Source organism: Maylandia zebra, linkage group LG3 (assembly GCF_041146795.1).
Source record: "Maylandia zebra isolate NMK-2024a linkage group LG3, Mzebra_GT3a, whole genome shotgun sequence".
Lineage (NCBI taxonomy): Eukaryota > Metazoa > Chordata > Actinopteri > Cichliformes > Cichlidae > Maylandia > Maylandia zebra.
Window position 1 is genome coordinate 9,088,534 of NC_135169.1, and position 27,583 is coordinate 9,116,116.

The 27,583-nt window shown below is 47.4% G+C and overlaps 2 protein-coding genes across 2 annotated transcripts; both read right to left on the reverse strand.

Annotated features, from left to right (window-relative positions):
• Positions 1–1,434: 1,434 nt before the first annotated feature.
• eif4e2rs1 (eukaryotic translation initiation factor 4E family member 2 related sequence 1) lies at positions 1,435–8,801 on the reverse strand. The gene is made up of 7 exons (XM_024800690.2): positions 8,612–8,801; positions 7,935–8,016; positions 7,216–7,350; positions 6,927–7,031; positions 5,568–5,720; positions 4,449–4,585; positions 1,435–1,654 (listed from the first exon to the last, which is right to left on the reverse strand). Exons 1-7 carry the CDS (start codon positions 8,626–8,628, stop codon positions 1,615–1,617), a joined length of 669 nt encoding a protein of 222 aa, XP_024656458.1. The 5' UTR covers positions 8,629–8,801; the 3' UTR covers positions 1,435–1,614.
• Positions 8,802–9,049: 248 nt separating this feature from the next.
• zgc:158659 (phosphatidylinositol 4,5-bisphosphate 3-kinase catalytic subunit alpha isoform) lies at positions 9,050–27,563 on the reverse strand. The gene is made up of 28 exons (XM_014413001.4): positions 26,991–27,563; positions 23,935–24,058; positions 23,600–23,703; positions 23,360–23,522; positions 23,085–23,294; positions 19,579–19,646; positions 19,366–19,494; positions 19,233–19,286; positions 18,947–19,056; positions 18,726–18,867; positions 18,353–18,438; positions 18,148–18,253; positions 17,234–17,386; positions 17,022–17,153; positions 15,781–15,905; positions 15,387–15,468; positions 15,133–15,297; positions 14,863–14,966; positions 14,678–14,777; positions 14,198–14,269; positions 14,007–14,113; positions 13,606–13,727; positions 13,444–13,522; positions 13,202–13,372; positions 13,009–13,126; positions 12,782–12,933; positions 12,559–12,707; positions 9,050–11,248 (listed from the first exon to the last, which is right to left on the reverse strand). Exons 2-28 carry the CDS (start codon positions 24,017–24,019, stop codon positions 11,124–11,126), a joined length of 3,213 nt encoding a protein of 1,070 aa, XP_014268487.3. The 5' UTR covers positions 24,020–24,058; positions 26,991–27,563; the 3' UTR covers positions 9,050–11,123.
• Positions 27,564–27,583: the final 20 nt, after the last annotated feature.

Consider the following 27,583-nt stretch of genomic DNA (forward strand, 5'->3'; position numbering starts at 1 on the left):
GAGAGAATCATGGTCGAGCTACATCCACTCACAGTGGAGAGAGAGAATCATGGTCGAGCTACATTCACTTACAGTGGAGAGAGAGAGAGGAGAGAGAATCATGGTCGAGTTACATCCACTTACAGTGGAGAGAGAGAGAATCATGGTCGAGCTACATCCACTTACAGTGGAGAGAGAGAATCATGGTCGAGCTACCTCCACTTACAGTGGAGAGAGAGAGAGGAGAGAGAATCATGGTCGAGTTACATCCACTTACAGTGGAGAGAGAGAGAATCATGGTCGAGCTACATCCACTTACAGTGGAGAGAGAGAGAGGAGAGAGAATCATGGTCGAGTTACATCCACTTACAGTGGAGAGAGAGAGAATCATGGTCGAGCTACATCCACTTACAGTGGAGAGAGAGAGAATCATGGTCGAGCTACATCCACTCACAGTGGAGAGAGAGAATCATGGTCGAGCTACATCCACTCACAGTGGAGAGAGAGAGAGGAGAGAGAATCATGGTCGAGTTACATCCACTTACAGTGGAGAGAGAGAGAATCATGGTCGAGCTACATCCACTTACAGTGGAGAGAGAGAGAGGAGAGAGAATCATGGTCGAGTTACATCCACTTACAGTGGAGAGAGAGAGAATCATGGTCGAGCTACATCCACTCACAGTGGAGAGAGAGAGAATCATGGTCGAGCTACATTCACTTACAGTGGAGAGAGAGAATCATGGTCGAGCTACATCCACTCACAGTGGAGAGAGAGAGAATCATGGTCGAGCTACATCCACTCACAGTGGAGAGAGAGAGAATCATGGTCGAGCTACATTCACTTACAGTGGAGAGAGAGAGAATCATGGTCGAGCTACATCCACTCACAGTGGAGAGAGAGAGAATCATGGTCGAGCTACATCCACTCACAGTGGAGAGAGAGAATCATGGTCGAGCTACATCCACTCACAGTGGAGAGAGAGAATCATGGTCGAGCTACATCCACTTACAGTGGAGAGAGAGAGAATCATGGTCGAGCTACATCCACTCACAGTGGAGAGAGAGAATCATGGTCGAGCTACATTCACTTACAGTGGAGAGAGAGGAACTTTGCATCCACCTGTGTTGTTGTCACGTCTTCACTTCCTGCTGATGATGTCAGCACCTCGCTGTAGTGTCACAGCCTGTGGTAAGAGGGCGTCTTCCTGTGTAAGGAGCAGCAGGGGAGGTGAATCATGCGATCAGACAGGTGAGCTGGATCAGGTACCGATGATGGTACCTCCGATCTGCTAATCCCGGCCTGGATCAAGTCCATCTGCTCAGCTCCCTGCTGGACTGCAGCCTGGAATAGACCCAGATTAGTCTCAGCTACCATCCTGGAATATCCTGGGACAGGTCTTTATACTGCTCTGGGACCCGGAGGTGCCAGCTGGGATTAAAGAGTCACACTCAGAGTTTAAAGAAGACTCAGTTTTATTTACACCAGCACAAACTTCAGAGATACAAACTAACACCGTCAGTCCAGTTCAGTCAGTTTATTGGTCCATGTGGCCATCCTCTGGCCAATGAGAGAGCAGAGTAACACCACGGCAGTTCCTGATTGGTCAGAGGGCCATTGGGCTGACCCCGGTGACCTCAGACAGAGATCTTGGTGTTCCTGAAGCTCGAGTTGTCCCTGAAACAGAAGACAGAAGAGGTCTCACTGCTTTATCAGCATCGTTTCCCACAATGCATTTCACCAGTCAGCAGTGACAAGCACAGCTGTTAGTTTAAACACAGAATTAGTGTCATCTGGGCAATCGTTGCTCAAGAGTTCAGTTCGTCCTGTAATCGGAAGGTTGACGGTTTGTTGTGTCTTTGAGCAAGACACCTCACCCGTTGCCTACTGGTGGTGGTCAGAGGGCCCGGTGGCGCCAGTGTCCGGCAGCCTCGCCTCTGTCAGTGCGCCCCAGGGTGGCTGTGGCTACGATGTAGCTGCCATCACCAGTGTGTGAATGTGTGTGGATGTCTGCATGTAGTGTAAAGCGCTTTGAGGTCCTTAGGGACTACATAAAGCGCTATACAAATACAAGCCATTTACCATCTGCTGCAATCCTCCTGCTCTCTAAACACGCTTGAGTGTTTACAGTGGCTTTACAGAGTGGACAGAGGGGTAACAGTGGGTTTACAGAGTGGACAGAGGGGTAACAGTGGGTTTACAGGGAGGACAGAGGGGTAACAGTGGGTTTACAGGGAGGACAGAGGGGTAACAGTGGGTTTACAGAGTGGACAGAGGGGTAACAGTGGGTTTACAGAGTGGACAGAGGGGTAACAGTGGGTTTACAGGGAGGACAGAGGGGTAACAGTGGGTTTACAGGGAGGACAGAGGGGTAACAGTGGGTTTACAGGGAGGACAGAGGGGTAACAGTGGGTTTACAGAGTGGACAGAGGGGTAACAGTGGGTTTACAGGGAGGACACATACATTTGATGAACCAGCGGTCCCCAACCCCCGGGCCTCGGACCGGTGCCGGTCCGTGAGTCGTTTGGTACCGGGCTGCGAGAGTTGAGGCTCAGGTGTGAAATGTCTGGTTTTCAGGGTTTTTATCGGTTTTCAGCGTTATTTTGTTATCATTTTTATCGTTTTTATCGTTAACTCGGTTTTCCTGGTCTTTTCACATCCATCTTCATCCGCTTTATCCGAGGCCGGGTCGCAGGGGCAGCAGCCTAAGCAAAGAGGCCCAGACCTCCCTCTCCCCAGCCACCTCCTCCAGCTTATCCGGGGGAACACCAAGGCGTTCCCAGGCCAGCCGAGAGATACAATCTCTCCAGCGTGTCCTGGGGGCCTCCTCCCGGTGGGACATGCCTGGAACACCTCACCCAGGAGGCGCCCAGGGGGCATCCTTGTCAGATGCCTGAACCACCTCAGCTGGCTCCTTTCGATGTGGAGCAGCAGCTGCTCCACTCTGAGCCCCTCCTGGAGGGCCGAACTTCTCACCCCATCTCTAAGGGAGAGGCCAGCCACCTTTCGGAGGAAGCTTATTTACGCTGCTCCCTTCTCCCATCACTCGAGAACAAGACCCCGAGATACTTGAACTCCTCCACTTGGGGCAGGAACTCATCCCCGACCCGGAGTGGGCACTCCACCCTTTTCCGGCTGAGAACCACGGCCTCAGATTTGGAGGTGCTGATCCTCATTCCCACTGCTTCACACTCGGCTGCGAACCGTTCCAGTGCGAGCTGGAGGCCCTCACCCAATGAAGCCAACAGAACCACATCATCTGCAAAAATCAGAGATGAGATTCTGAGGCCACCAAAGCGAAAGCCCTCCGCCACTTGGCTGCGCCTAGAAATCCTGTCCATAAAAATTATGAACAGAACCGGAGACAAAGGGCATCCCTGGCGGAGCCCATCACCCACCGGGAACGAGTCCGACTTATTGCCGGCAATGCGAACCAAGCTCTTACAACTGTTGTATAGGGATCGAATCTTTTCACATGTGTTATGAATAAATCTTATTTTTTTTGGTACCGGTACTAGTTTTATTTTGTTGACACCTTAAAAGCCAGTCTGTGAAAATATTGTTGGGCATAAACCGGTCCGTGGCGCAAAAACGGTTGGGGACCGCTGCAATAAAGTACAAAAAATTTGAAAATCGTTTTTATTTTTTTAACATATATTTCTAAATAGAGAAATTTAAGAGGTTTATCCCTCAAAACTGTAAATCCAAAAAAGTTGCACAAATAGTTTCCCACCACAGGGAATTTATTTTGTGTCTTCATAGTTTTATTTTTGAGATACAGCAATTTTTATATACTGCAGGAAAAACGAAAACCAATCCTATAATGCAAATTTGCAGAGAAAACAGCAGGTGCGTCAAAATAAACCATTTAAAGCAGCGCGATTTGAGTCCTAAGCATCCCAGCAACTATTCAGAAAAGCATGAAGTCAAACATGACTTTTAAAAACATCGGTAAAGGCCTACAAGTAAAAAACTACATTTTCTGAGAAAATGACGTCACTTCCGGTTTCGGGCAGGTAATGGCGGACATGCGATAGCTCATGCTGACGTCTATTCTAACGTAGGAAGTGTTACGAACAGCTGATCGGATCGGCAAAGCGTGTTTCTGGGATATTATGTTTTTGTTGCTGCAAGTGCTTTTTATGCAGTTTTTGCAAAGCTATATGTGGAAGGGAACTGTGACCGAGGACAAGCTGATGGCATCAGATGTAAGTACAACTCCTCTGGTTTCATATGCAAAAAAAATTATTGCGCTAGCTTACACGGTTCCGGTTCTACCGGGATTTAAAAATGGTTAGGCAAAACGGAGCGTGCCGCTCTAACTGGTTTTAAAGGGTTAAGTACAGATGGTTTAGAGCTGAGACAGGTGACTTTGATCACCGTCAGGTTCATATGAATACACTCAAAGCATCAACCAACCTGAGCAGCACAGTGTTAGCAGCAGTAACAGTGCTAGCACAGTGGTAGTACCTGAGGCTGTCGTTGTGGGTCTTGTACTCCATGATGGTGTTAGCTGGAAGGTTCAGGACTCGTCTCAAAGTGTCTCTGATTCTGGACGTCGTCGTCTGGTCGTTGGACGTCCTGTTCCAGATCGACAGGATGTCCTCCTGACAGACAGACGGGTTACAGACAGGTCAGAGGTCAGATGCTATCATAAACGTACCACAGGCCTTCAAGCTTGTTTAAACCCAGCTAATCTTAGCTAATTATAGGCCAACAGCTAACAGATCATCTGCAGAGGCTCATTGAAGAGTTTCAGTCAGGTTTCAGAGCTCAGCACAGCAACAGCTTTAGTGAAGGTTACAAATGATCTTCTTATGGCCTCTGACAGGAAATGGTGAATGGACTGGTTCTCCTATATCACTTTCCTACTCTGAGCACAGCGTGCCTGGTTCGCCCATCCACACAAGTCCTTTTTCCTATCTAATATTTACACACATACTCCGATGGATGCATCAGAGCACAACTCGGGGAACCAGTTTGGATTTGGGAGACAGACCGTCTCATTTTAAGCTTAGGCTAAAGGAGCAGACTCCTGTCAGTGGAGGAGCAGCAGCTCTCCTCTGAGCTCACTTCCAGCGCTCATATATCGGACTCACTGATTTGGTCTGTGAACACAGCTCGACAACATTGCTGCCACAGTCTTCCATACAGGACACACTGAGGCCAAACAAGACCCCACCCGTCCAGCTGAACCCACGCTACCCACTGATCAGATCACATGATCCAGACTGGAAATACTTTTACTTTGAAAGATGTCGTGGGAGGTCCCTGAGCTCTGAAAGTGGAATTCAGCACTGAGCATGACGCTCAGTGTAGTTTCATTCTTATTAAAAAAAGGGGACCAGCACACCAGCACTGGGTAACCCTGGTAACAATCACAGAAGTCCTCTCTCTGCTTGACTCCACAGACTTCCACAGTCATCACTAGCTGCACTTTAGTAACACAGTTCTATTGTGTTTTACTTGGACAGCACCGAATCCCAGTTTGAGCCCTGATCTCTGGTAGAGAAGGTCTCCGCTGTGCCTCACTCCGACTCAGAGCAGCAGCCCTGCAGTAACACAGTGCTGCAGTGGTTGTGTGGTTACCTGGAAGCGTATGGAGACCACAGCCCCACAGATCTCCTCTCCCACCATGAACTGCTCGCCCAGCATGGCCAGGATGATGTTCTCCCAGAACCGACTCGCCAGACCCTTACGCAGCCGGATGATCCACTTCCCCCCACTGCGGTTAGACTCGTCCTGCACAGGTGAGACAGACACAACAGGTGACACAGGTAGGAGACACAGGGGGGAGTTTGAGTGCATCAGTCATGTGACCACACAGCTCTAACATCACTGCAGGAAGTTATCTGGGACAACTGGTACGAGCAGCACAGCAGGGGGCGGTACGGGATTGCTGCAGTATCAGTACTCCTTTAGCGCATGAGTACATCTCCAGGATTACTCCTGCAGTACTCGAGTACACTGATGAGCAGTTAATACTTTTCTGTTAAAACAGCTTTTCTGTTAAGAATTCTTAGTTGACTTATTATGTATTGTTTATTTTCACGTGTTTTATTTAATCTGTTGTATTGACTATGACCTAACGTTCATGTTACTTTTAGCCTTTTGTGTACAGCTGTGGGACCGCTCGTCTGTGAAGCGCTACCTTTCTGGACATGGGTTTAGGGACCAGACAAAGAGTTATTAAAAAACCTCCATGAGAAGCTCACCCAGGAAACAGTTCCCCCTGCCTGGGGTTACCAGGGCCACGCCCTGGAGCCAGGCCCAGGATGTAGCTGGGCACAGCCAGGGAAAGGGACAGGGGCCCATCGCCGTACTACGGGCCATTTAATCCTTAAGCAACCATTGCAAGAACTTGGTCCGCAGAGCCGTCAGTAGGTAGGACTAGTTCCTGGTGGGACATGGTACTCTCACCGATTCTGTTCAGAATCTTCATGTACAGAATTTACAGGCGCAGCCAAGAATCTCGTCTCTGGCTTTCGTGCAGATTGGTTCTGTTGGTTTCATCAGGTGGTGTCCTACAGCGCGCACTGGAGCGGCTGCAGTGATGCTGCACCGGTCCACGGTGGTGAAGAGAGAGCTGAGCCTCCTGGGCAAGGTGCGCTTGTCGTGTTCTCCAGGAGGCGGCCAGCAGGAGGGAGGTCTGGCACGCTCTGCTCAGGCTGCTGCCCCGTGACCTGCCCCCCAGTGAAGGAAGATGGATGGATACCCCTCATCTTCATCAGCACTTCACTAAGAATTCATTGATGCTTCCTTCATTAGTACTTTCTTGGTGTGGGTGTGGCCTCACACAGGCGTGTCTGGTTCGTGGTGATGTCACTGCAGCCCTGCATGTGTTGTGTGTCTATGATGATTTTATTGTTGTACTTTCATTTGAGCAGCACAAATCTGTCCTACACGAGTACTGCAGGAGTACTGCAGGAGTACTGGGTACTTAGTTACCTCCCACATGGGTTTGATGCCCTCCTTGAACAGGTGGAAGTCGCTGTGCCCGCTCAGGTCACCTGGCCTCACCAGATGACTGTAAAACCTCCAGAACTGCTCCACCTGAACACACATTATTGGCTATCAGAACGATCGATCGCACAGACTTACTGATCCGGTCAGACTGATCATGTGACTGAATCAGAGAGAGAAGAAATAAAATCGTGTCAGACTGAAACTATCAGTAAAGCTGACGGGGTGTGGTCTCAGAGGAGGCGTGTCCTCACAGAAAGCTGTCCATACGTACCGAGGCCACGGTGCCGATCTGTCGTATGTTCTGCTCGTAGCTCAGAGAGCTGGCGGGACGACTCGGGGTCCTCCTGCTGTACCAGAAGGTGTAGTTATACTGCAGGGGGTGCTCACCTGCACCTGGACACACCGTCTGCAGGTTACAAAACACACACATCACAGCTGCTGACCAATCAGGCCCTCACAGTCTGAGGGTTTTAAGAGTGTCTAAACTCAAGGCTGTCCTTCAGAGGGCCGATTACGTCACAGTGACGTGACGAAGGCTGCTGCAAATGCGTCGTCCTTTCCCTCAGATTTCAAGGATGGGTTATGATGTGGGTTGGCACATCATATCCCAGGATTCATAGCACAGCAGAGGATAAAGTGGGGCGGCCGAAGAGTAAACATTTAAAAGTAAGTGCTGAGTTTTATGACTCTTATTTATGCGGCGATACAAAAGTTCCAACAGGAACATTAAACAATACTTTTAGCTTCCTGTCAGCAAAGTCACGTGACATTGTTTTTATGAAGCACTTATAATGTTCAAACAGTTTAATCCTACAGAGATGTGATGATTTCATGCATAATTACAGTCAGTCATATATCCACAAACACAACTGTTGTCTGTCCTCTAACGCCACGTGTCTCAGCGAGACTTCCACCTGGGATAACATAATGTGCCTACAGACACGAGCACGGCGTGAACAGGTAACCAGGTAAAACAGAGGAACAGGTTACCTTGCGCCGGTTGTTGTTGTTGTTGTTTCCATCGGCATTGTCAACGTGACAATCTGTCTCCTGTGCGTTGTCATCTTGGGGACTGAAAGACAAACAGGAAGTACTCAGCAGGTAATCCCAGGTGTCACCTGAGGGACGTGCCCATGGTTTATGGTGGACGAACAGCTAAAATGCTTGAGTCATCTTTACGTTTGCTTTTCCACTGATATGTAGCCTGCATGTGTTATCACAGCAGGGCTGCTGTACACCGAACGACCAGCAGATGGCAGCAGTGAGCTGTTAAACGGGGCTTCGTGCGCCCGAAACCATTGGCTGGAAAGATTCGACACACCGCACCGTCACTACTCACAGGTGAAGTCGCCCCTTTATCTCACATGTCCTTCCTAAACTCCATTTAAAAGACGGAGCCCTGCGCTGACGTCACACCTCCACAGGTCCTCTCACTTGTACACAACAGCGCACGCGACCGTCTCACGCTCCGAAACAACCGGACTGTTCAGGGAGGCTGTGTCAATAAAGTTTAGACCCCGACTGCCTGGATAAAAACGCTGTTGTTAACGGCTAACTCTTATTTCACGCAGTCTGTTTAAATAAAGTTTGAATGAATCACACTGGATGCTAGCTCTACGTGCTCGAGCGTTATCTGCAGTTATTTCCGGGTCAAAGGTGAGCCTTACCGCTCCAACTGATCCATCTCTCCTCCGTCTCTCGTTCTGCTCCTTATCTCCGCCTGTATCACCTGTACTTTTCTATTTTTAATCTATTGTCCCTACTCGGCTTCTACTCAACACACTGGACTGCGGTGACGGCTTCTGTCAATGCGCATGCTTACGGCGGAACAGTGGACGGAAGGCGCGAAGGGACAAATTTGATAATGGTCACTAATCGCACTTTCACGAAAGGTTATAAAAGCGAAACATTATGTCCATAAGTATGGAGGATCAACGCGGGATAATTGACTTCATTAAAAATAATAATAAGTGATATATAAATATTATGGCGGACCCATAGTGCATAAACTACAAAATTATATTTATTAATATATGGAGGACCAACAATGCACAATCAATACATTAAAAAAACGATAAACGAAAATACACTTCTCTGCATTAATGTATGCTTCTCAAGTCAAGTGATCTTTATTTATAAAGCACATTTAAAGGGCATCAAGTGTCCGCCAAAGTGCTGAACAGAAGGATAGCATAATCAAATAAAAAGAATTAAAATAGATGAAAGATGAAAAAATAGAAAACATTGTGACATCCCATATGTTTGTAAAAATATATGTGTACATGCAAATATGCACATACATATACAAGAGTGTACACATTCACACACAAGCACACATATGTGAACATAATACATGTATACGTTTGTACAAGTGCAAACCCAACACATGTCTTTAGATGGTTTAATACAGGGGTCCCCAATCCCAGTCCACGAGGCCGGTGTCCCTGCAGGTTTGAGATCTCACCCTGGGTCAACACACCTGAATCACATGATTAGTTCATTACCAGGCCTCTGGAGACAAGACAGTTATTTATCTATTTAAATCAGCTGTGATGGATCAAGGACACATCTTAAACCTGCAGGGACACCGGCCCTCATGGACTGGGATTGGGGACCCCTAATTTAATAGGATTGTGTGGTCAACAGTGTCAAATGCTGTCTAAGGAGCTTGGAAAAAAAAGATGTCATATATCATGGATTGATTAATACCCAGAGTTATTTGCATTTATTTTCCTTGAAATACGGTGAAATATCTTATTATTTTAGTTTTATTTATTTCATTTTAAAAAAAGAGCAGTTAGGACTCAAAGGTCACAGCAGCACCTGCTGGACGTCAGAGGAACTGAACATGTCTCAGGTGAGTAAAGCACACACACACATACACACACACACACACACATACACACACACCAGTTAAACTTTTATTTTGAAACAACAAAACAACAATAATCCATAATAACACTGATCAATAAGTGCTTTAACACCTGGGCATGGTGTTATAACATCAGGCTCCGCCCTTCAGGTGACCTGCTCTCCTATGTCAGAGGGTCAAGAAGAATCAATAACATCACAAATCAATACATGAAGAAACCAATTAGTTAAAAATCATTAATACATCAGAAAACAATCAATACTGATCACATGGAAACAAACACATCACATCTCCCCGTGTGTTATCAGTCACTATAGTAACCATCACAGTCGATGATGTCAGCAATGAATGATTAGCATGCAGCAGGGGGCGGGGCTTTGATCTCTCACCTGAACAGGAAAAAACCTTCACATAAAACTATTTGAATGTAGCCCTGCCCTAGGAACTGGCAGCCAATGAGATTAGAGGGACGGGGTTTTCACTATGGTAACTAAACCTACCCACAGTTCCTTTATCCAGTGCAACAACTCAGCTATCTAATAGCTAACAGGCTAATGCTAACTATCTCAGCATGACTCATGAGCCAACAGCTAACAATGCTAAGTAGACTAGCTAAGGGCTAACGGCAGCAGCTGATTGGTTCAGATTGTCGAGTACTTTGATCCCTGATTAACGAGGATGATATGCTGATCGTAAAAATCTGTTTAAGTGGGTTCAAATCAACAAAATACTCCAAAAGATACTTCCAATAAACTCTGAAGGTATCTTAAGTCTCTAGACTGCATCATCACAATGACTCCGCCCACAGCTGGTCAGCTCTGCCTTCCTACTGGTCAGAACTGATTGTCATAATCTAAATATTGATTGGTTATTGGAAGTTTTATTGCTCTCACAGTGACCACAGTGTTCACTTTGCTGGTTTCAATAAAGTTATGTCACTCAAAAATAACATTTTATGAAGTTACAGCTGCTTGTCAATAAAATTTCACTCAATAAAGTTTGACTGTTTTTGAAAAGTACAGCAGCTAACAAGCTAACAGTAGCACCGATTGGAAGACTTTTGTGACGTCACCTTCATCATCAGCATCGTCATTTTTTCCCAGCCTGCCTTTGGCATCATCAAAACCCCACTGACCTTTGACCCTGAGATTCATATTTCTATGACAACCGTCCAAAAGACACAAGGACAAAAAACCTCTAAAGAAAATCTATGACATCAGATGACGAGTCTGTCATCATCATCATCATCATTAGTATCATAATCATCACAGTAGTGCAGTAAACAAACACACCAGTGTGGGTGTGTGTCAGTGCTCATTGGGCATGTGTCTTATGGTGTGAAAGATCCAGTCCATCTTCGTGCTCCAGCCGCCGTGGTGAGCGTCGTTCATCTGCTTGGTGAAGTACTCCAGTGCCTCCTGCTGGCTCTTCTCTGAATGACAGACAAATGGGTTAGAGACAGACTGGTTAAAGAAAAGACTTACAGGTCGTGTCCAAATTCATGGGCTGCATCCTCCTGAGGACACATTTGTAGACCGATTACGTCACAGCGACGCGCCGAAGGCTGTCCAAATTCGTAGACTCCTCTGAATGCAGCCGACAAGTGTGGCCTCCTTTTACCCGAATTTGAAGGATGGGTCAGGTGTGTCCATCGTGGCCCACCATATCCCAGAAATCATAGCGTGGCCCAGCCAAACTCCAGTTTCCGGCAATGGCGGCAGCTACTAAGTTTTAAAATTACTGGTATTAATCTAAGGAGCTTGGAAAGAAAAGCGTCTGGACTTGTTTAAGTTGCTTGAAGATGATTCACCTCTCATTTGAGAAGCTTCTTCAGTTCTAGGGTCAAATGGTGGGGAGTCCCAGATTTAAACCTAGTGGGAGTTTCCCCCCCCAAAGAGGGACAAAGGACCCCCCAAAAAATAAACTTTTAAAATATTTTCAGGCGAGAATGTGGGCGTGTAAACTTCTAATATCTGCTCAGTTTATCAAGATATCGCATATTTGCAAAAGTGCTTCGACGTTTTTGGAGACGTCTGCTACCCACCAGCTCGACAGCTAGCTGAGAGCTCGAGGGTCACTGAAGCCGCCGAGAACGACACAACTCCCGGCACATCATTTTCAGATCACCGCGGACTTTCGCTACTCAGGTTAAATGTAATATAAGAGTCATTTAGACAACCTAAAAATGTTATTGTTGGGCTTTTTCAGTGTTTTATTTGTTCGTGAGTCAATCGGTTTGGCTGAGATTAAAGTTATTAGATTAGATTAGATAAAATAAAACTTAATTAATCCCCTGGGTGGTTTTCACACAGCTGAATAAACGTCAAACAGAAAACTGATTAAACAGAAGTGTGAGATGGTCGAGAATTTACGCCGAGTTTATTAAACTCCACCAAGACAGCGGTGACGCTAATCTGAAGGCTAGACCGTTCAATTCCACAGCCGTTTACTTCCGGCCTACCCAACCTTCTGAGGACCCGGCCCACGTAGACCACGAAGGCCGGGTCCTCAGGAGGATCCAACCCATGAATTGGGATATGACCTTAGACAGGCCGGTCTATGACAGATGGCTTAGAGACAGACGGGTTACAGACAGTTCCAAGTACTGAACTGTCCCTGTGATGGACAGGAGATGGTTGCTTAGAACAGGCACTCTGCTGCCACCATGGATTGGTGGAGTTCTAGACATCTACAGCATCATAATACCACCTGTCTCCTGCCCGTCCGTCACTCCAGTCTTACCCAGGGCCAGGGTTTTCCTCAGGTAGGCAATGTCATCAAAGCTCTGCAGTTCAGGCATCCCGCAACCCAGCATAAGGGAGAAGAGATTGATGAAGAGGCTGGCGTGCTGACGGATGGCGAGGTATGCTTTGTAGCACATCTCCTGGAACCTAAACAGGTAGACAGAGAGTGAGGCGGGCTCAGAGGGAGACAGGAGGAGGTGCAAAGAGGAGGGACAGGGCACCTCTCGAACTCCTTGGTCTTGGTGGATTCCTGGATGCCTTTACTAATGACGATGAGGAAGTCCTGAGTAAGGACAAAGGGTACACGCTCCCTCTTGTAGCCAAATTTCTTCTTCTTGTGATCCAGGAAGTGACCAAAGTCAATGTGGAACAGCTGGAGGAGGCAGACAAAGAGTTAGGCGGCTGCAGTCCCAGGAAGAGCTGTCAGGGCGTGGGGTCAGAGGCTCACCTGTCCATTCTCTTTCACCATAATGTTGGAGTTGTGGCGGTCTCCGATTCCCAGGATGAACGTGGCAACGCAGTAACCAGCACATGAGCGCGTGAACAGGTCGATGGCCCGATCGTACCTGTGGGACAGACAGGAAGTGAGCAGAGGGCAGACAGGTGTTCATGCAAACATGTGTGCAGAGGGGTGTGCTCACGCTTCGCCGCGGTTCTTGTCTTTGATCCAGTGATGCAGCGTGTTGGAGTTGAACTGCAGCGCCCCCTTCAGGCCTCCCTTGCACTGAATCTGCATGATGGTGAAGCTGTTCTTCACAACCTCGATCAGACCCACGCAGTCACCGATGGAGAGGCATCCATAGGGCAACATGCTAATACACAAACACACGCTCCGTTAGCCAGGTGTCGGTGTGATGTCACAGCTAATGTCACGGGCTCTCACCGCAGGTCCAGACCCTGGTTCTGCCAGATGTTCTCCATGATTTTAATAATCTGCAACGTTAGCATATCCTGACGCAGGTCTGTAACAGAACACACTACGTTACCCACAGTGCCCTGGCACAGCTGTAAACAGCAGTAATACAGTTAGCGCCAAACTCGTTACCATCTCCGTTCTTGAAGATGATCTCGTTGTTGGTGAAGAGAAGCTCGGACATGATGTCAGGGTTTTCCCAGTTCAGCCACAGGGGGCGCTTTGCCGAGGACATGATCCTACACTCCTCCAGCCTAAAAGCACACGACACTTTTTAAACATTGTTTTACTTTGTTGTTTTTCAAGCCTGAAAACACGCTGATGCAGTCAGGAAGCTCTTTAAAGAATAAAACACTTAAAGTCGGTCAATATGCAGATGAATCACTTTTATATTTAGAAAACCCCACATTTCACTACCAAGAGCTATAAATATCCACACTGATCTTAGTCATAGTCACACACACTAAAAGATCTGGTCATGCAATGATCGGTCAGGTAGGAAGTCATGCAGTTATTTAACCAGTTATGCCTACCTGAGATTTCCCAGCTGGTGAACTGGATTCAGTGGAGAGACGAATCCCTGCAGAGCTTCCATGTAATCTGGACGAGACATGTGCTCAACCAGAAACTTCATCTGAGTCTGACAACCAATCGCAGTACAGAAACACACGTCACCGTCAGCCAATCACAAGTCAGATTTAAGTTGCTTTGTTTGTTTTCATACTTTCTGAGTCTCGTCCTTCTTCTCCTGCTTCAGTGTGTCGGTCAGATTCACCAGTTTATCCATGGCCTCTACCTGCACACACACACACACACACACACACACACACACACACGCACACACGCACACACACACGCACATACAGGTGTGTTAGTAGCTCAGTTATACAAACGACCAGGTGAGAGAAGCTTCGTTAATCACTGACACTGCTGTTTCACTCTGCTGCTCTGTGTTATTTTCACGCTCTATTCTGTGTTTAACCACCTAATATTTTTCCAGCATGATACTTCCTGTGAGTATGTGTCCATGCTTCTGATTGGTCTTCCAAGGCTTCCTGGTTCCTGTGAACTATCTCACAGGTAGACTGATAAATCCTGGGCTGAGACACACTTTTGTTGTGTGGTGATGGTCTTAGGTTAAGAAAAACTAGATAAGGAGCTCATGTTGAACTGGACTCAGAAGACCAGGTGTGTCAGGGCTCACCTGTCTGTTCAGGTGCTTCAGGTACATCCCGCAGGCTCTGCAGAAAGCTTCCAGCAGCAGACCGAAGCGTCGGGAAACCGTCTTGTTGTGCATCTCTGACCTGTGAGAACACTTCCTGTTAGATTAAAAATGACCAAACAGACATGTTAGATCCCTCAGGTAAACACCAGGACATTTGCACTCACTTCAGGTGCCAGAAGAAGAAGTGCCCTATCCTCTGATTGGTCAGAGCTTTCTTTATCAGGAAACGGGCCAGAGGATTGTCCAGGTACATCTCATACTTCAACACCTGCAGAAAAGACCATGAGACAAAAGACGAAAGATAAGTGTATGTATGTGACAGTACACAGACAGGTGAGGAGTCCAGGTGTGTCTGCAGTGTGCTGCAGAGGACTGTGTGAGGCACACAGCAGCAGGTGTGCAGACCCTTTACCATTTACCATTACCACACGCACCTGTACAAGTTGCAACAGGTACTGCGACAGCTTGTCATCCGTCAGGCCCTGCACGAGGCAGCGCAGCGCAAACTCTCGGACCATTGGGTCGGGAAAGTTACAGTCCAACAACTCGAGAGCCGACTCGGGCTCCATCAGAGGCCACTCCTTCAACAGACAGTACATCTGAGGGAGGGGACAGGTGACAGAGAGACAGGTGAGTCAAAGTGAGGGTTTGAAGCATTTGTCCCTGACTGTGATGGGAAGTTCGGTACCTGAGAAACTTCGTCTCTGGAGTTCCATTTGACAGAAAGAAGCAGCTTAGGGAGAGACTCTGGGATGTTTACACAGTAATGTCTGCAGAGATACAGACAGGCAGAGACACAGGTAGACAAATGGGGAGAGACAGGTAGACAAGGCCGGTGGACAGGAACATGCACAAACAGAGAGAGTCACGTGAAGCTGCCAGACATCTAAAATCAGACAGACAGAAAGGTCCAGAAAGTTTCTGTGTCAAAGATCACGTTAGGTAAATCTGGGACTATTTAGACCTGTTCAAATGTACCTGGATCAGAGGTTTAACTGTGGGTTCAGAAGGTCACAGCGTTCAGAGGACATGCCTCCAAAAATACACCTGCAGGGTGTTCACTCCATTACATTCATTCTCACCTGTGTCTCCAGAGGAAGTCCTTCTCCTGCTCCGAGAGCTCGTACAGCGGATCTCTGGAGCAGAGAGAGCGAAGCTGCTCGGCATCGCCTGACGAAACACTGCTGTCACAGGCCAAACGGCTGCTCTGAGGGAGAGGTGAGAGACGGGTGAGAGACAGGTAGTCTGAGGCAATCGCTGAGTCTTCTGTATTTGGATCTGAGTCACAGGTAAACACTGACAAACTAAAACACACAACAACATCGGAAACACAAACTGCACAGGACTGCTGCTGCTCTTCGGTCGAGATGAAACCTATAAAGATTACACCACAATTCCCAAAGAGGCAAAAAGAAGCCAAAGGCAAAACAGCTGGAGAACAGCTGGAAAGCAACTGTGTTCACTTTGAGGAAGACCCCGAAGAAGAGCACTGTTAATGGAAGGAGAGCACACAGGAAACCACTACCGATAGATAGAGGATCTTTGTAGAGGACCTCTGGTAGAGGATCTTTGTAGAGGACCTCTGGTAGAGGATCTTTGTAGAGGACCTCTGGTAGAGGACCCCTGTACAGGATCTTTGTAGAGGACCTCTGGTAGAGGATCTTTGTAGAGGACCTCTGGTAGAAGACCTCTGTAGAGGATCTCTGTAGAGGATCTTTGTAGAGGACCTCTGTAGAGGATCTTTGTAGAGGACCTCTGTAGAGGACTACCTCTGGTAGAGGACCCCTGTACAGGATCTTTGTAGAGGACCTCTGGTAGAGGACCCCTGTACAGGATCTTTGTAGAGGACCTCTGTAGAGGATCTTTGTAGAGGACCTCTGGTAGAAGACCTCTGTAGAGGATCTCTGTAGAGGATCTTTGTAGAGGACCTCTGTAGAGGATCTTTGTAGAGGACCTCTGTAGAGGATCTTTGTAGAGGACCTCTGGTAGAGGACTACCTCTGGTAGTGGACCTCTTTAGAGGATCTTTGTAGAGGACCTCTGTAGAAGACCTCTGGTAGAAGACCTCTGGTAGAAGACCTTTGTAGAGGACCTCTGTAGAGGACCTCTTGTAGAAGACCTCTGGTAGAAGACCTCTTGTAGAGGACCTCTTGTAGAGGACCTCTTGTAGAGGACCTCTGTAGAGGACCTCTGTAGAGGACCTCTGGTAGAAGACCTCTGTAGAGGATCTTTGTATAGGACCTCTTTAGAGGACGTGGTCTGAGGATTTCACACACACACCAAACCTCGGGGGGCAGAGAGGGAGTTTTTAATGTTGTAGTTACCAGGCCGTGGCAGTAGTTGTAGCCCAGCTCTCTGCTGATGGTCCAGTTGGCGTGCTCTTCAATCTGCTGCTCGTCAGGAAAAACAACGATCTGATTGAACCAGGAGAACTCCAGCTCCACGCAGGGGGTCTCCTGCAGACCACAACACCATCATTAAATACTTACTTCAGGATCAGACACATTTCTACTGTCTGAGAGAACTTGTTGGGTACCTTGTTGGGATTTGAACCCGCGGCTCCAATGGGGTTGAGCAGGTCCTCTAGGCCATGGGGAACAGGCCACAGGCTGAGAGCCACCTTACCACAGACCAGGATGTCCTTGTAGTCAAACAGGTTTACATTCCCCCAGGCCAGAGGGCAGTGCTCCTGTGAGACAGGTGAGACAGAGGATGTGTCTTGGCTCCTCCCCTTCTATCGAGCATGCATCGATGGTCATTTCACCTGATGTAAAATGTGCTGTTCTTATTTAAACAGCTGACTCTGAATTGAATCTAACAATAAAAATAATTAAATCCAGGAGGAAACAAAAACAGCATGTTGATACGAGGAGATCCTGACGGCTGCTCCAACAATGATCTGATTATATTTGGAGTATTAGTTCAGTTCTCTTCCAAACCCCAGCAGCTGTCTGTGGTACGTTTTAGTATCTACTAAAATAAAATAAAAGCTTTCTAACCTCTTTGTTTCTATTGAATAAGCAGCATGAACTGTGCATACATGTGTACAGTTTTTAGCTGTTCACATCTGACTGTGAAGCAGATGATATGTAAAAGGGCATTTTGCAAAATACTTTAAAAAGATTATATTCTTAAAGAAATCTATTACTTTGTGCAGTTTTTTATGTCATGTGTAATTTCCATTGCGCATATCAATCACAGTTAAATTAAAGGGTGGTGACAGTGGAAACAATGGAGCTGAGCTGTGATGTCATCAAGTACACGCCCGTTCCAACATTAGAACGATCGCCGCGTCCTCCAGTTCTCAGGAACTCCAGATTCCCCGTGGGAACTTCAGAAGCACGAGTGGGACGAGTGCGGACTTGCGTACTTGAGTACTGAGAAACGACCTGGGACAGGTTCAACCAGCAGTCTTACTACACAGATCACTTGTACTCCCTTCTTTCCTACCTCCTTAGCTCCTTTCCTTCCCTTCACAGAGCAGATAGACAGGCAGAGTCTGGCTGAACGAGGGAGGTCAGCCAGGTAGATGTCATAGGTCAGCCACTCATTCCACCTGAAGACAGACAGGTAAGAGTTAGCTGCAGACAGGCAGGTAAAAGGAGCGACAGGAGGGGGGCCGATGTTTTAACGTGTGTGTTTGGGTGTGTCGTACCTGGGGTTGGAGCAGGGCACTCTCTGGGTGTTGACGTTGTCACAGAGCGGCTCTCCTCCGTGATAGATCCCTGTCCTCACATAGATCTACACACACACAACAAAATCCTATCTGATGTTTTGGTGGGACTGATCCAACCATCCACCCAAACATCCAGACATCTAATCCAGTCCAGTGAACCGGCCCCCAGTGCTCAGAACCTCTGCAGAGTCCTGGGTCTCCTCCTGCTACGACCCTGTGAGTCCTTCTTTGAACATTAAAGCTTCTCAAAGCACGTAATAATTACTGGAGTCAGGGCTGATGCTTGATCATGATAACACCTGTTAGACCCCACATGTGATGCGGCAGGTCCAGGCAGCGAGTACCGACTCACCTTATCGATGTCTCTGATGTTCACGTTCACGTACGTGGCGCAGAGCAGCCGGACTCTCAGCAGAGTGTTGAAGGCCCACAAGGAGCGAGGAGGAGAACCGTCGCCTCCTCCTGGACAGGGAGACGGCTGAGGAGTCCGACGGCTGAAACACACACAGCTCAAGTCACCTCCTGTCCTGTGTCCTGTGATACCTGCAGGTGTGACACCTGTGACGGCCATACCTGTAGGAAGGCGTGACGAAGCCTGAGGCGGGAAGCTGAGAGTAGAGGCTGTCTTTGGACACGAGCATCAGGTGAGGAAGACGTCCCACGATGATGCAGGAGCGGATGTACTGCAGACACACAGGTGAGGAACTGAAGATCACCTAATCCTGGATGACACTTTAAGCTCACGTTGGACAGTCTCACCTGTCCTGTACGTGACATTAATGTGAACTATGGGCAGCAGGTAGGTCAGGTGTAGGACAAACTGTGACAGGTGCAGTGAAGCCACAGGATCAGCTGTTACCTTATACTGACTGAGAGGAAACTTCTCCAGCAGGTACTCATCGCAGCCACACACCTGAGAGGCACACAGGGAGGGAGACAGGTGAGTCGACAGGTGTGGGGCCAGACAGGTAGACACAGACAGACAGGCGTACCTTAAGGATGTACTGGCCCTGGTACTCCTGAACGCAGAGGCGGAGCTGCTGAGGTGAAAGGTGCATCGATCGGCTTTTCTTCCTGATGGACTCGGCGATCAGCTGCTCAGGTAAACTGTCGTGACTAACCTGCACACACACACACACACACCTGGTGACTACCTCACTTCCTGTTCTGATTGTTTCAGGAACCAGCTCAGTGTCCAGGTTTACCTTCAAGGTGTACTTCTGTTTGGAGTTTGATGGAGACACGATCACCCAGATGGTCACAATCAGGCGCCCTGCACAGACAGGTACAGCAAGTCAGACAGGTATACAGTACCGCTACCAAAAAACAGATTTATTCATAACATCGGGAAAAGACCCAGGGAAACCGAGCTAACAATATAAACGATATAAAAACGATAAAAACCCTGAAAGCCTCGACTCTTGCGACCCAAACGACTCACAGACCGGTACTGGTCCAGGACCTGGGGGTGGGGGCGGCTGTGCTTGTAGCCTAAGTGAAGCAGATGTATTACTTAACAATACTGTAGCTTCCTTGAATGGATTCAAGGTGCAACAGGGAATTTGGCAAGCATGTCCTGTTTCCCCTAAGCTTTTTATATTGGCAACTCAGTTGTTAACATGACATACAAGGAATATCAATTTTTAATAAAGACTTCAAAATAAGTCAATTCACAGATGATAAGTCTATTTTTTTGAAAGATAAATGCGAGGTAGAGAAAACTAAAGCTTCTCTAAAGCTTCTCCTCCCTACCCTCACCTATGGCCACGAGCTGTGGGTAGTGACCGAAAGAACGAGATCGCGGATACAAGCGGCAGAAATGAGCTTCCTCCGAAGGGTGGCTGGCCTCTCCCTTAGAGATAGGGTGAGAAGTTCGGCCATCCGGGAGGGGCTCAGAGTAGAGCAGCTGCTGCTCCACATCGAAAGGAGCCAGCTGAGGTGGTTCGGGCATCTGACAAGGATGCCCCCTGGGTGAGGTGTTCCAGGCATGTCCCACCGGGAGGAGGCCCCGGGGCAGACCCAGGACACGCTGGAGAGATTATGGCTACGTTCACACTGCAGGCGAAAGCGCATCAAATCCGATCTGGGTCACCGTCGTATGTGGTACTGAATCCGATACATATCCGATGTTTTAGAAAGCGACTGCTGTTTGACGGTCATGTCGCATTAAATCCGTCTTTTACGTCACTGACACAAGACAGACGCCAATTATCAGCGCCAGAGAAGACATCGCGAACGCTTCCTGGCCATCCCGTGTAGATGTCAGTGAAACTGTTGGGAAGACAACGTTGGAGAAACGTGAACATTTTATTTGTTCTGTATAATCTGCAGATTCTGACAGAAATCTGCAGCTATCCTTTGAAGCAGCGCTCCTCTAAAACAGCAATAAGGATCATTATTAGGTTATTTACATTATTATGTAAATAACAAAATAACTTAAAGCAAAACTTGGGAAACGTAAAGTCCGAAGTCTTTATATTAAAGTCCATCAGTCAAACATCCTGTTGCTCTGGGTCTAAACAGAGCGCGTTGTGTGTGACGTCTTCTTTTGCGCATGCGGGCCGCTTTGAGCGTTCACACTAGAGCACGTTTGCTGTCACATTTTATTTGTAGTGTGAACGAGCAGACAAAAAAATCGGATTTGATCAAAAAATCTGAATTGAGCATCAAGACCTGCAGAGTGAACATAGCCTATATCTCTCGGCTGGCCTGGGAACGCCTTGGTGTTCCCCTGGATAAGCTGGAGCAGGTGGCTGTGGAGAGGGAGGTCTGGGCTCGTTTATCTCTCAGTATCAAAAAATGTGAACCCGATTCATACAAGCTCTGACTCCTCAAGTTAAATATATAGGGCTGATAATATCTAAAAAACCCAATTAGCAGAGAAGACACTAATATTTCTAACTGTATCATGGAGATGAAGACATCACTCAGCCACTGGTTAACCAGAGACTCGCTATTTTTGGCAGAAACATCCTATCTAAAGCTGGAGGCATCTCCAAATTGATTTATCCTTGTCCCTCTCTACATATCTCCTCTAAAAGCATTAACACAGAAAAATGTTGTTATTTTATTTATTTATTTTTTTCTAGTCATGTGTGTTTGTCTTATTTTTGTGTTGTATTTGCAATGGTTTTTTTGTATTTTTTATTTTTGTGTGTGTTTGTTTGTTGTTTGGGTTTTTTGTTTCTGTTGTTTGTTTTTTCTTTTTTCTTGCTTTGTTTGTTTTTTTCTTTTGTTTTATTTGTTTTCCTACCTGGCCTGAGGGATAGGGGTTCTAAGTGGTATGGGTAGGGGGTAAACTGGTGTAAACAATTACTAGACATGTGAGTGTGTCATTAATCTGTGTTCTAATATTTCAGTCCAAACAGTCACTGTGAAACTTGTCTGTTGTTGAACAATTCTGTGTGTACCTGTTTTTCTTTGTTGCTTTAAATCAATAAAAATATCTTTGAGAAAAAACATTAACACAGTTATTTTCCAATTTTTGTGGAGGAATAAAACCCATGACATAGAAAGATCTCAGCTTGTGAAGGGATACAATAAATGAGCGACCCACAACTTCTCCCCATAATTCAGCCTTATGGAATCATAGGGTAATAACACTTAATCAAAAATCAATTTTCAACAGTGACTGGTTAAACAAAAAGATTATATTCATGACAGATTTGTGGATGATAGCGGTGTCATTCTCAGTTACACGGACCTTTCAGAAAAATATTGTCTAAACTCAAAGAGAATATAAGACATTTAGTGCACTGGTCCCGCTGCCTCGGCTTCATTTGATTAAAAGTTTATGATATACAATAATTTCTCATCAGTGCTCCCAAATTTATTGCCAGGGCAATGTCAGCTGTTTGATAAAAATGCAATAAGAGTATAATTAGTAGATTCTTCAAAGACAAAATATGTCATACAGGATGGTTACATGGTTCTAATGTAGTTATTTCATATACACTGGATAAAGCGTACTGAAAATTATGAAATAGCCTATTCTACCTAAAGTTACAGAAACACACTTTAATCCTGTGGCAGAATTTCTAATAAAGAGCTTTGGCTTTGAGGTGGATCAGTGTTCTTTATGAAACTGATGACCATGAAACCCTAGGACATCTTTTTTTTGCCCTATCACACAATGTGTTTGGTGCAACTTAAAAAATTGGATTTCCCTAAATATTAATGATGTGCCACTATTTGAATTACATCATAATTTTTTATATGGATCATCTGCATTGGGTGTCTCAGACATTATTAACATCATCATACTTTTGAGTAAACATCATTGTGCTACATGGAGGAGCGCTGAGCTTCTCTCCCTGGTTTTATTGATGATTTTAAGATTTTCTTTGCTAAAAAAGACAAAAAGCACACATGCCAAATAAATAACCAGGATAATGCCCGTCTGTTATTCTAAATTTGACTCGTGCTGGGGCTAATATAGTGTTAAGTAATGCAGCTGCTTCACTTAGGCAGGTTGCTGAGTAGACATCTGTGCAGTGGTTTGTTTGAAATCTACCACTTTTTCCTTCAGTTTCCTTGTCAAGAAACAACTTCCTGTTCAACTGAAACAACTTCCTGTTCAACTGAAACAACTTCCTGTTCAACTGAAAGGTTTTTCAGTAGTGACAGTGTTTCAGTAATAATGTCCCTCACGGCACCTCACACAGGAGAGACAGGTACAGGGTGGTTCTGGGCCCAGCAGGTGTGGGAGTACCTTTGTCCAGCTTGCTATAGATGTGCTGGGGCAGCTGGGGACTGGACTCCACGTTGGGGGGGTAAACGTAGAGCGCCTGGCTGTGGGCCCCCCCTCCTTCCCGTTCCTCCATGGCCTCTCTGCACACGCTCAGTATGGAACGGCGGAAGTCCTGGACCTCCGGGTCCTTCATCATCTCAAACTCGCAGACCGGCATCCCGATGGCGAAACCTGTGGGGGGAGGAGTCTGACTATGAGGTCATAGTGTGATTACATGTGATGGGGCGTTCGCTTACCGATCTCACGGTTCAGGATTTTCTCCTCACGGTTGCCGAGGGGCTCGATGACCTTAAGGATGGGGTGGAACAGGCGCAGGTCGCACAGCCGCCTCGTCTCATCGTAAAACTCCTCCCTCTCAGCCTCCTGGGTCACGCCCACAAAGATGTAGCACGACTCCTCCTGGCCAATCGGAGACCGGAATTTATAGTTGGACTGAGATAGAAGGAAGGGGCGGGGTCAAAGTTAAGAGCGTATACCTGCAGCAGGTGGTACAGGGGGTACTTCCTGGCCTCGGAGAAGAGCTGCTGCTTGATACTGATGAGAGGAGTTTCCCTCAGACACTCCAGGCTAACCATCATACCTGAGGAATGTCATGGAAACAGCATGAAAACGCCATGGAAACGCCACGGAAATACAATCCAACAGAAACACAAATATTACAGGTGAGCTGAAAGAGGACGAAGGTAAGCCTGTACGAGTGATGCTTGTGTTCAGCCTTAAAAACAAAGCTGTGACGTCATGATGTCATCTGTTGTCCGACATTATGACGTCACAGAGCTACACCCAAGCTTACATCCGCCCGTGGCTGTACCGTTAGGCAGGCAGCAGTCCACCAGGATCCGGGGGGGCATCAGGTGGAGCCCCCATAGTTCCCCTGACGATGGCCTGGGCACCATGGCAACCAACAGTCACACCTCACCTCAGTGCTGGGCTACCTGTGAAGAGAGAGAGAGCTGCAGCTCAGCACAGGGCAAACAGCAGGGGTCAGAGGTCACTCTGGAACAATTCCACAGGTGCAGCTGTTGGGTGAGGCCCGTACCTGTGGGCGGAGTCACGTAACCTGAAACTAGACTTGATAAAACAAGAAAGTGAGACTAATTTTGATCACGTCTTGGCCTCCTCTTTAGCCCCGCCCCCTCTCCTTTGCTCCCCAGCCTTTGTACTTTGTTTGGGTTTGTTTGTCCTCTTTGATAACAGGAGGTTTGTCAGAGACACAGGTGTCCTCCTACGAGCCGTAACGATGTTCAGAGGACGGTTTGTCTATGAACAGCTGCAGTTAGAAGAAATAGCATCCTCCTAAAAATCTGTATGAGTTTCTATGGTAACATGTTACATGCATCATAATGAAAGTGTCACATTACAGGCCACGCCCATATGAGAACACCTGGAAAAGAACAGGTGCTACAGCTGCTGGGTCACATGATTCTCAGCTAAAGTGAACAGATGCTGAATGAACAGAGCAGCTTCACTGACGGAGCGTTTGTATTGGTCCACAGGTAAAGTGGGAGGGCTAATGTGTGTTAGCTGAGCACAGGTGATCTGATGTTCGCTGAAAACAGGGAGACGGTTTATCAGTGAAGCAGACAACGAGACGCTTTATGGCTGCAGATCGTGCAGCAGACAGAGGAGGCTGGGTTCAACCAAAAGCAAGAGGTTTATTATGGCTAAAGGCAAAATAAACACACGGAAAAACAGCTGGAACGAATTCGACTAAATGAGACGGGGAGGCAAAAACCACAGCGCTGAACGTGGGACGCAAGACTGTCAAAATAAAACAGGAAACCCTGAGAGGCAGACTTAAGACACACACAGGCTTGACACATCACAAGATGGACAAACAGGGAGTCAAGGATGAGACACAAGGAGAGGAACAGAGGAAACACAGTGACACGACTAAGACACAAAGGGACGAGGGAGCGAGACACAAAGACACGATGGACTCTACACACACTGAAGACACAGCTCAAGCACACTTGGTCCACGCTGAGAGTGGGGTCGTCCTGTAATCTCTTACGAACTACGCTTCCCTAACTGGGATGCAAGTGGAGACAGATGTAACGTGGTACGAGACCATCATGACACCTCTCACCTCAGGGTGTGGTGTTCAGAGCCCAGCAGCAGGTTGATCGAAGCCAGAAGGTGACTCAGCTGATCACACAGAAAGCTTGTCTTAGAGGTGCACCCTGTTAAAATATCTCGATCACGCTCAGTCATCACGTAAGTACATCCTGCAACGCTGTGAGGTCAGTGTGTGATCAACTCTCTGTGAATGGTTCTCATAGCTGTGGTCAGTTTGCAGATTAACGATCACAAGCTGACCTCCCAGCTCCTTCAGTGGGCTGGTTCCAGTCATTGTGCAAACGTCCTGTTTAAAGGAAACCTGCAGTCAGCTGAGACTGAAGAAGTCAGCTGATGATGATGATGATGATGAAAGGTTTCTCCCACTGAAACGTCCTGATGAACAGAATCACCCTTTGAGGTCGCTCAGATTATTCACTGTTAGATTAGACGTCTTCAATCGTCATCTGATAACATCTGCGGAGCAGTGACACCTCTGTGAAAGGAGAGTCACGTGATCCATGAAACGCTCCTTTTAGATTGGTCAGATGCTGCCGGCCCCGCCTCTTCATGCAAGTGCGCAGCTAGAACCATGATTTAACTTAAGAGCCACCCTGGGTGACCGAGAGCCTTCACAGACATCCTCATGTGCTGTTGTTGTTGTTCTCCCAACCAGGCCGTCAAACAAAGGAAATAGGACACGCACACGCACACACACACACACGCACGCACGCACACACACACACACACACACACACACACACACACACACACACACACACACACACAGTCAGGACAAAGCAGGGGTGTGTGTGTGTGTGTGTGAGGAAGCAGACTTCCTGGGGTTGTTTTCCTGTTGACCGGCTGCTTTAATGCAACAGCAGTTATTTCTCTCAGAGTCTCAGAGCATGACGAGGCGGTCAGAGGTCAGAGGTCAGCTCCTGCTGTGAGGAGCTCACACTGTCTGTGTCACAGACTCCTGCAGAGGAGAAGATGGAGGAGCTGATCAGCTGTTTGAGGCCAGCCAGACGCAGAGGAAGTGACCTGTGAACCAGGGCTGCTGGTTTGAATCCCATAGGTCACCGTGGGCAGAAACACGACAATGAATGAAGCGCTGAGAGGTCAGAGGTCAAAGTATCACTGAGGATAAAAACAAACCAGCCAAAGATTCTGAACGACCAACCTGAGGAGGTCCACACACACATCCCAGACTGTGATCTTACGGACAGGAGAGCTTTTCTGACAGAACCAGCAGCACTTAGAGAGATGCAGAGGAACCCCAGAGAACCTCAGAGAACCCCAGAGAGAGCTACGTCCACCCCAACCACAGGTCTAAACAGAGAACCTCAGACAGCTGTAAACAGGTTTTAACAATCTGAACAAGAACTCTGCTGTTGTTGTTCCACAGTGATGTCTGATTTCAGAATAAAATAAACATTTTTTTATATTTTACAAACAGGTTTGAGGAATTTTCACAATAAAGTTCTAAAAAGATTAAAAGCTGTAAATGAGTCAGGATGCTTTATCATGTAAGTGTGGACGTTCATCGATCACGAGGCTTCTGTCAGCAGGAAGCTGATTATACTGTTTGTTTATTGTGAAAATCTCAGCTGCAGCTGAAACAAACAAAAGCTCTACAGTCACGTGACCCGCAGACGTCTGATGACATCACGCAGGTAAAAACAGGAAGTGCCGGCTGATGTAACAAACCGGCCCTCCTCCTCTCCGTGACCTCAGACTGGGAAATGGTTACCATGACAACAGGAGCAGGAGCATCCATGAAAAAAGGAGGAGAGTCTTTGTTCCTACCTGGGGGCGAGCCCGAGGGTCCAGCGGTGCCGCATCCTGTCAGTCCATTCGTCCAGTCTGTTCGTCTGTCTGCGAGTCTTTGTCTGTGCTCGCGTGTCCGCCCCCCTCAGCTGATCCTGTCGGACACACAGACAGACGCCGTCTCTCCGTCGGAGGCACTGAAACTGTCTGTCTGTCCGTTTGCAGCGGGCTGAGCAGCAGCAGCAGCAGGAGGAAGTGGCTTCTCCCGGAGCCACAGAACAATGTGCAGCTGAGGAGGAGGAGGGTGTGTGTGTGTGTGTGTGTGTGTGAGGGGGGGGCTCATCCTGTGCTCTTCCTCTCTTAAAGGGCCAGCAGCTTCACAGGGAGGAGGAGCTGACTGCTGAGCTGCAGGTCAAAGGTCAGCTTTAGAGGAGAGGCGCAAGCTGTGAACCAAAGTCCATTCAAATTTTGACCGATTTAAAGATCATCAGTTAATCCTAATCCTGTGTTTGTTTCCACGATTGTGTGTGTGTGTGTGCAGGGGGAGGGGCTCGCTGGATTAAGGATTAGATATCCTCCTTTCTCTGATTTGGCTGTTTTCTCTCCATCTGTCAGCCTGACCCAGTATCCCA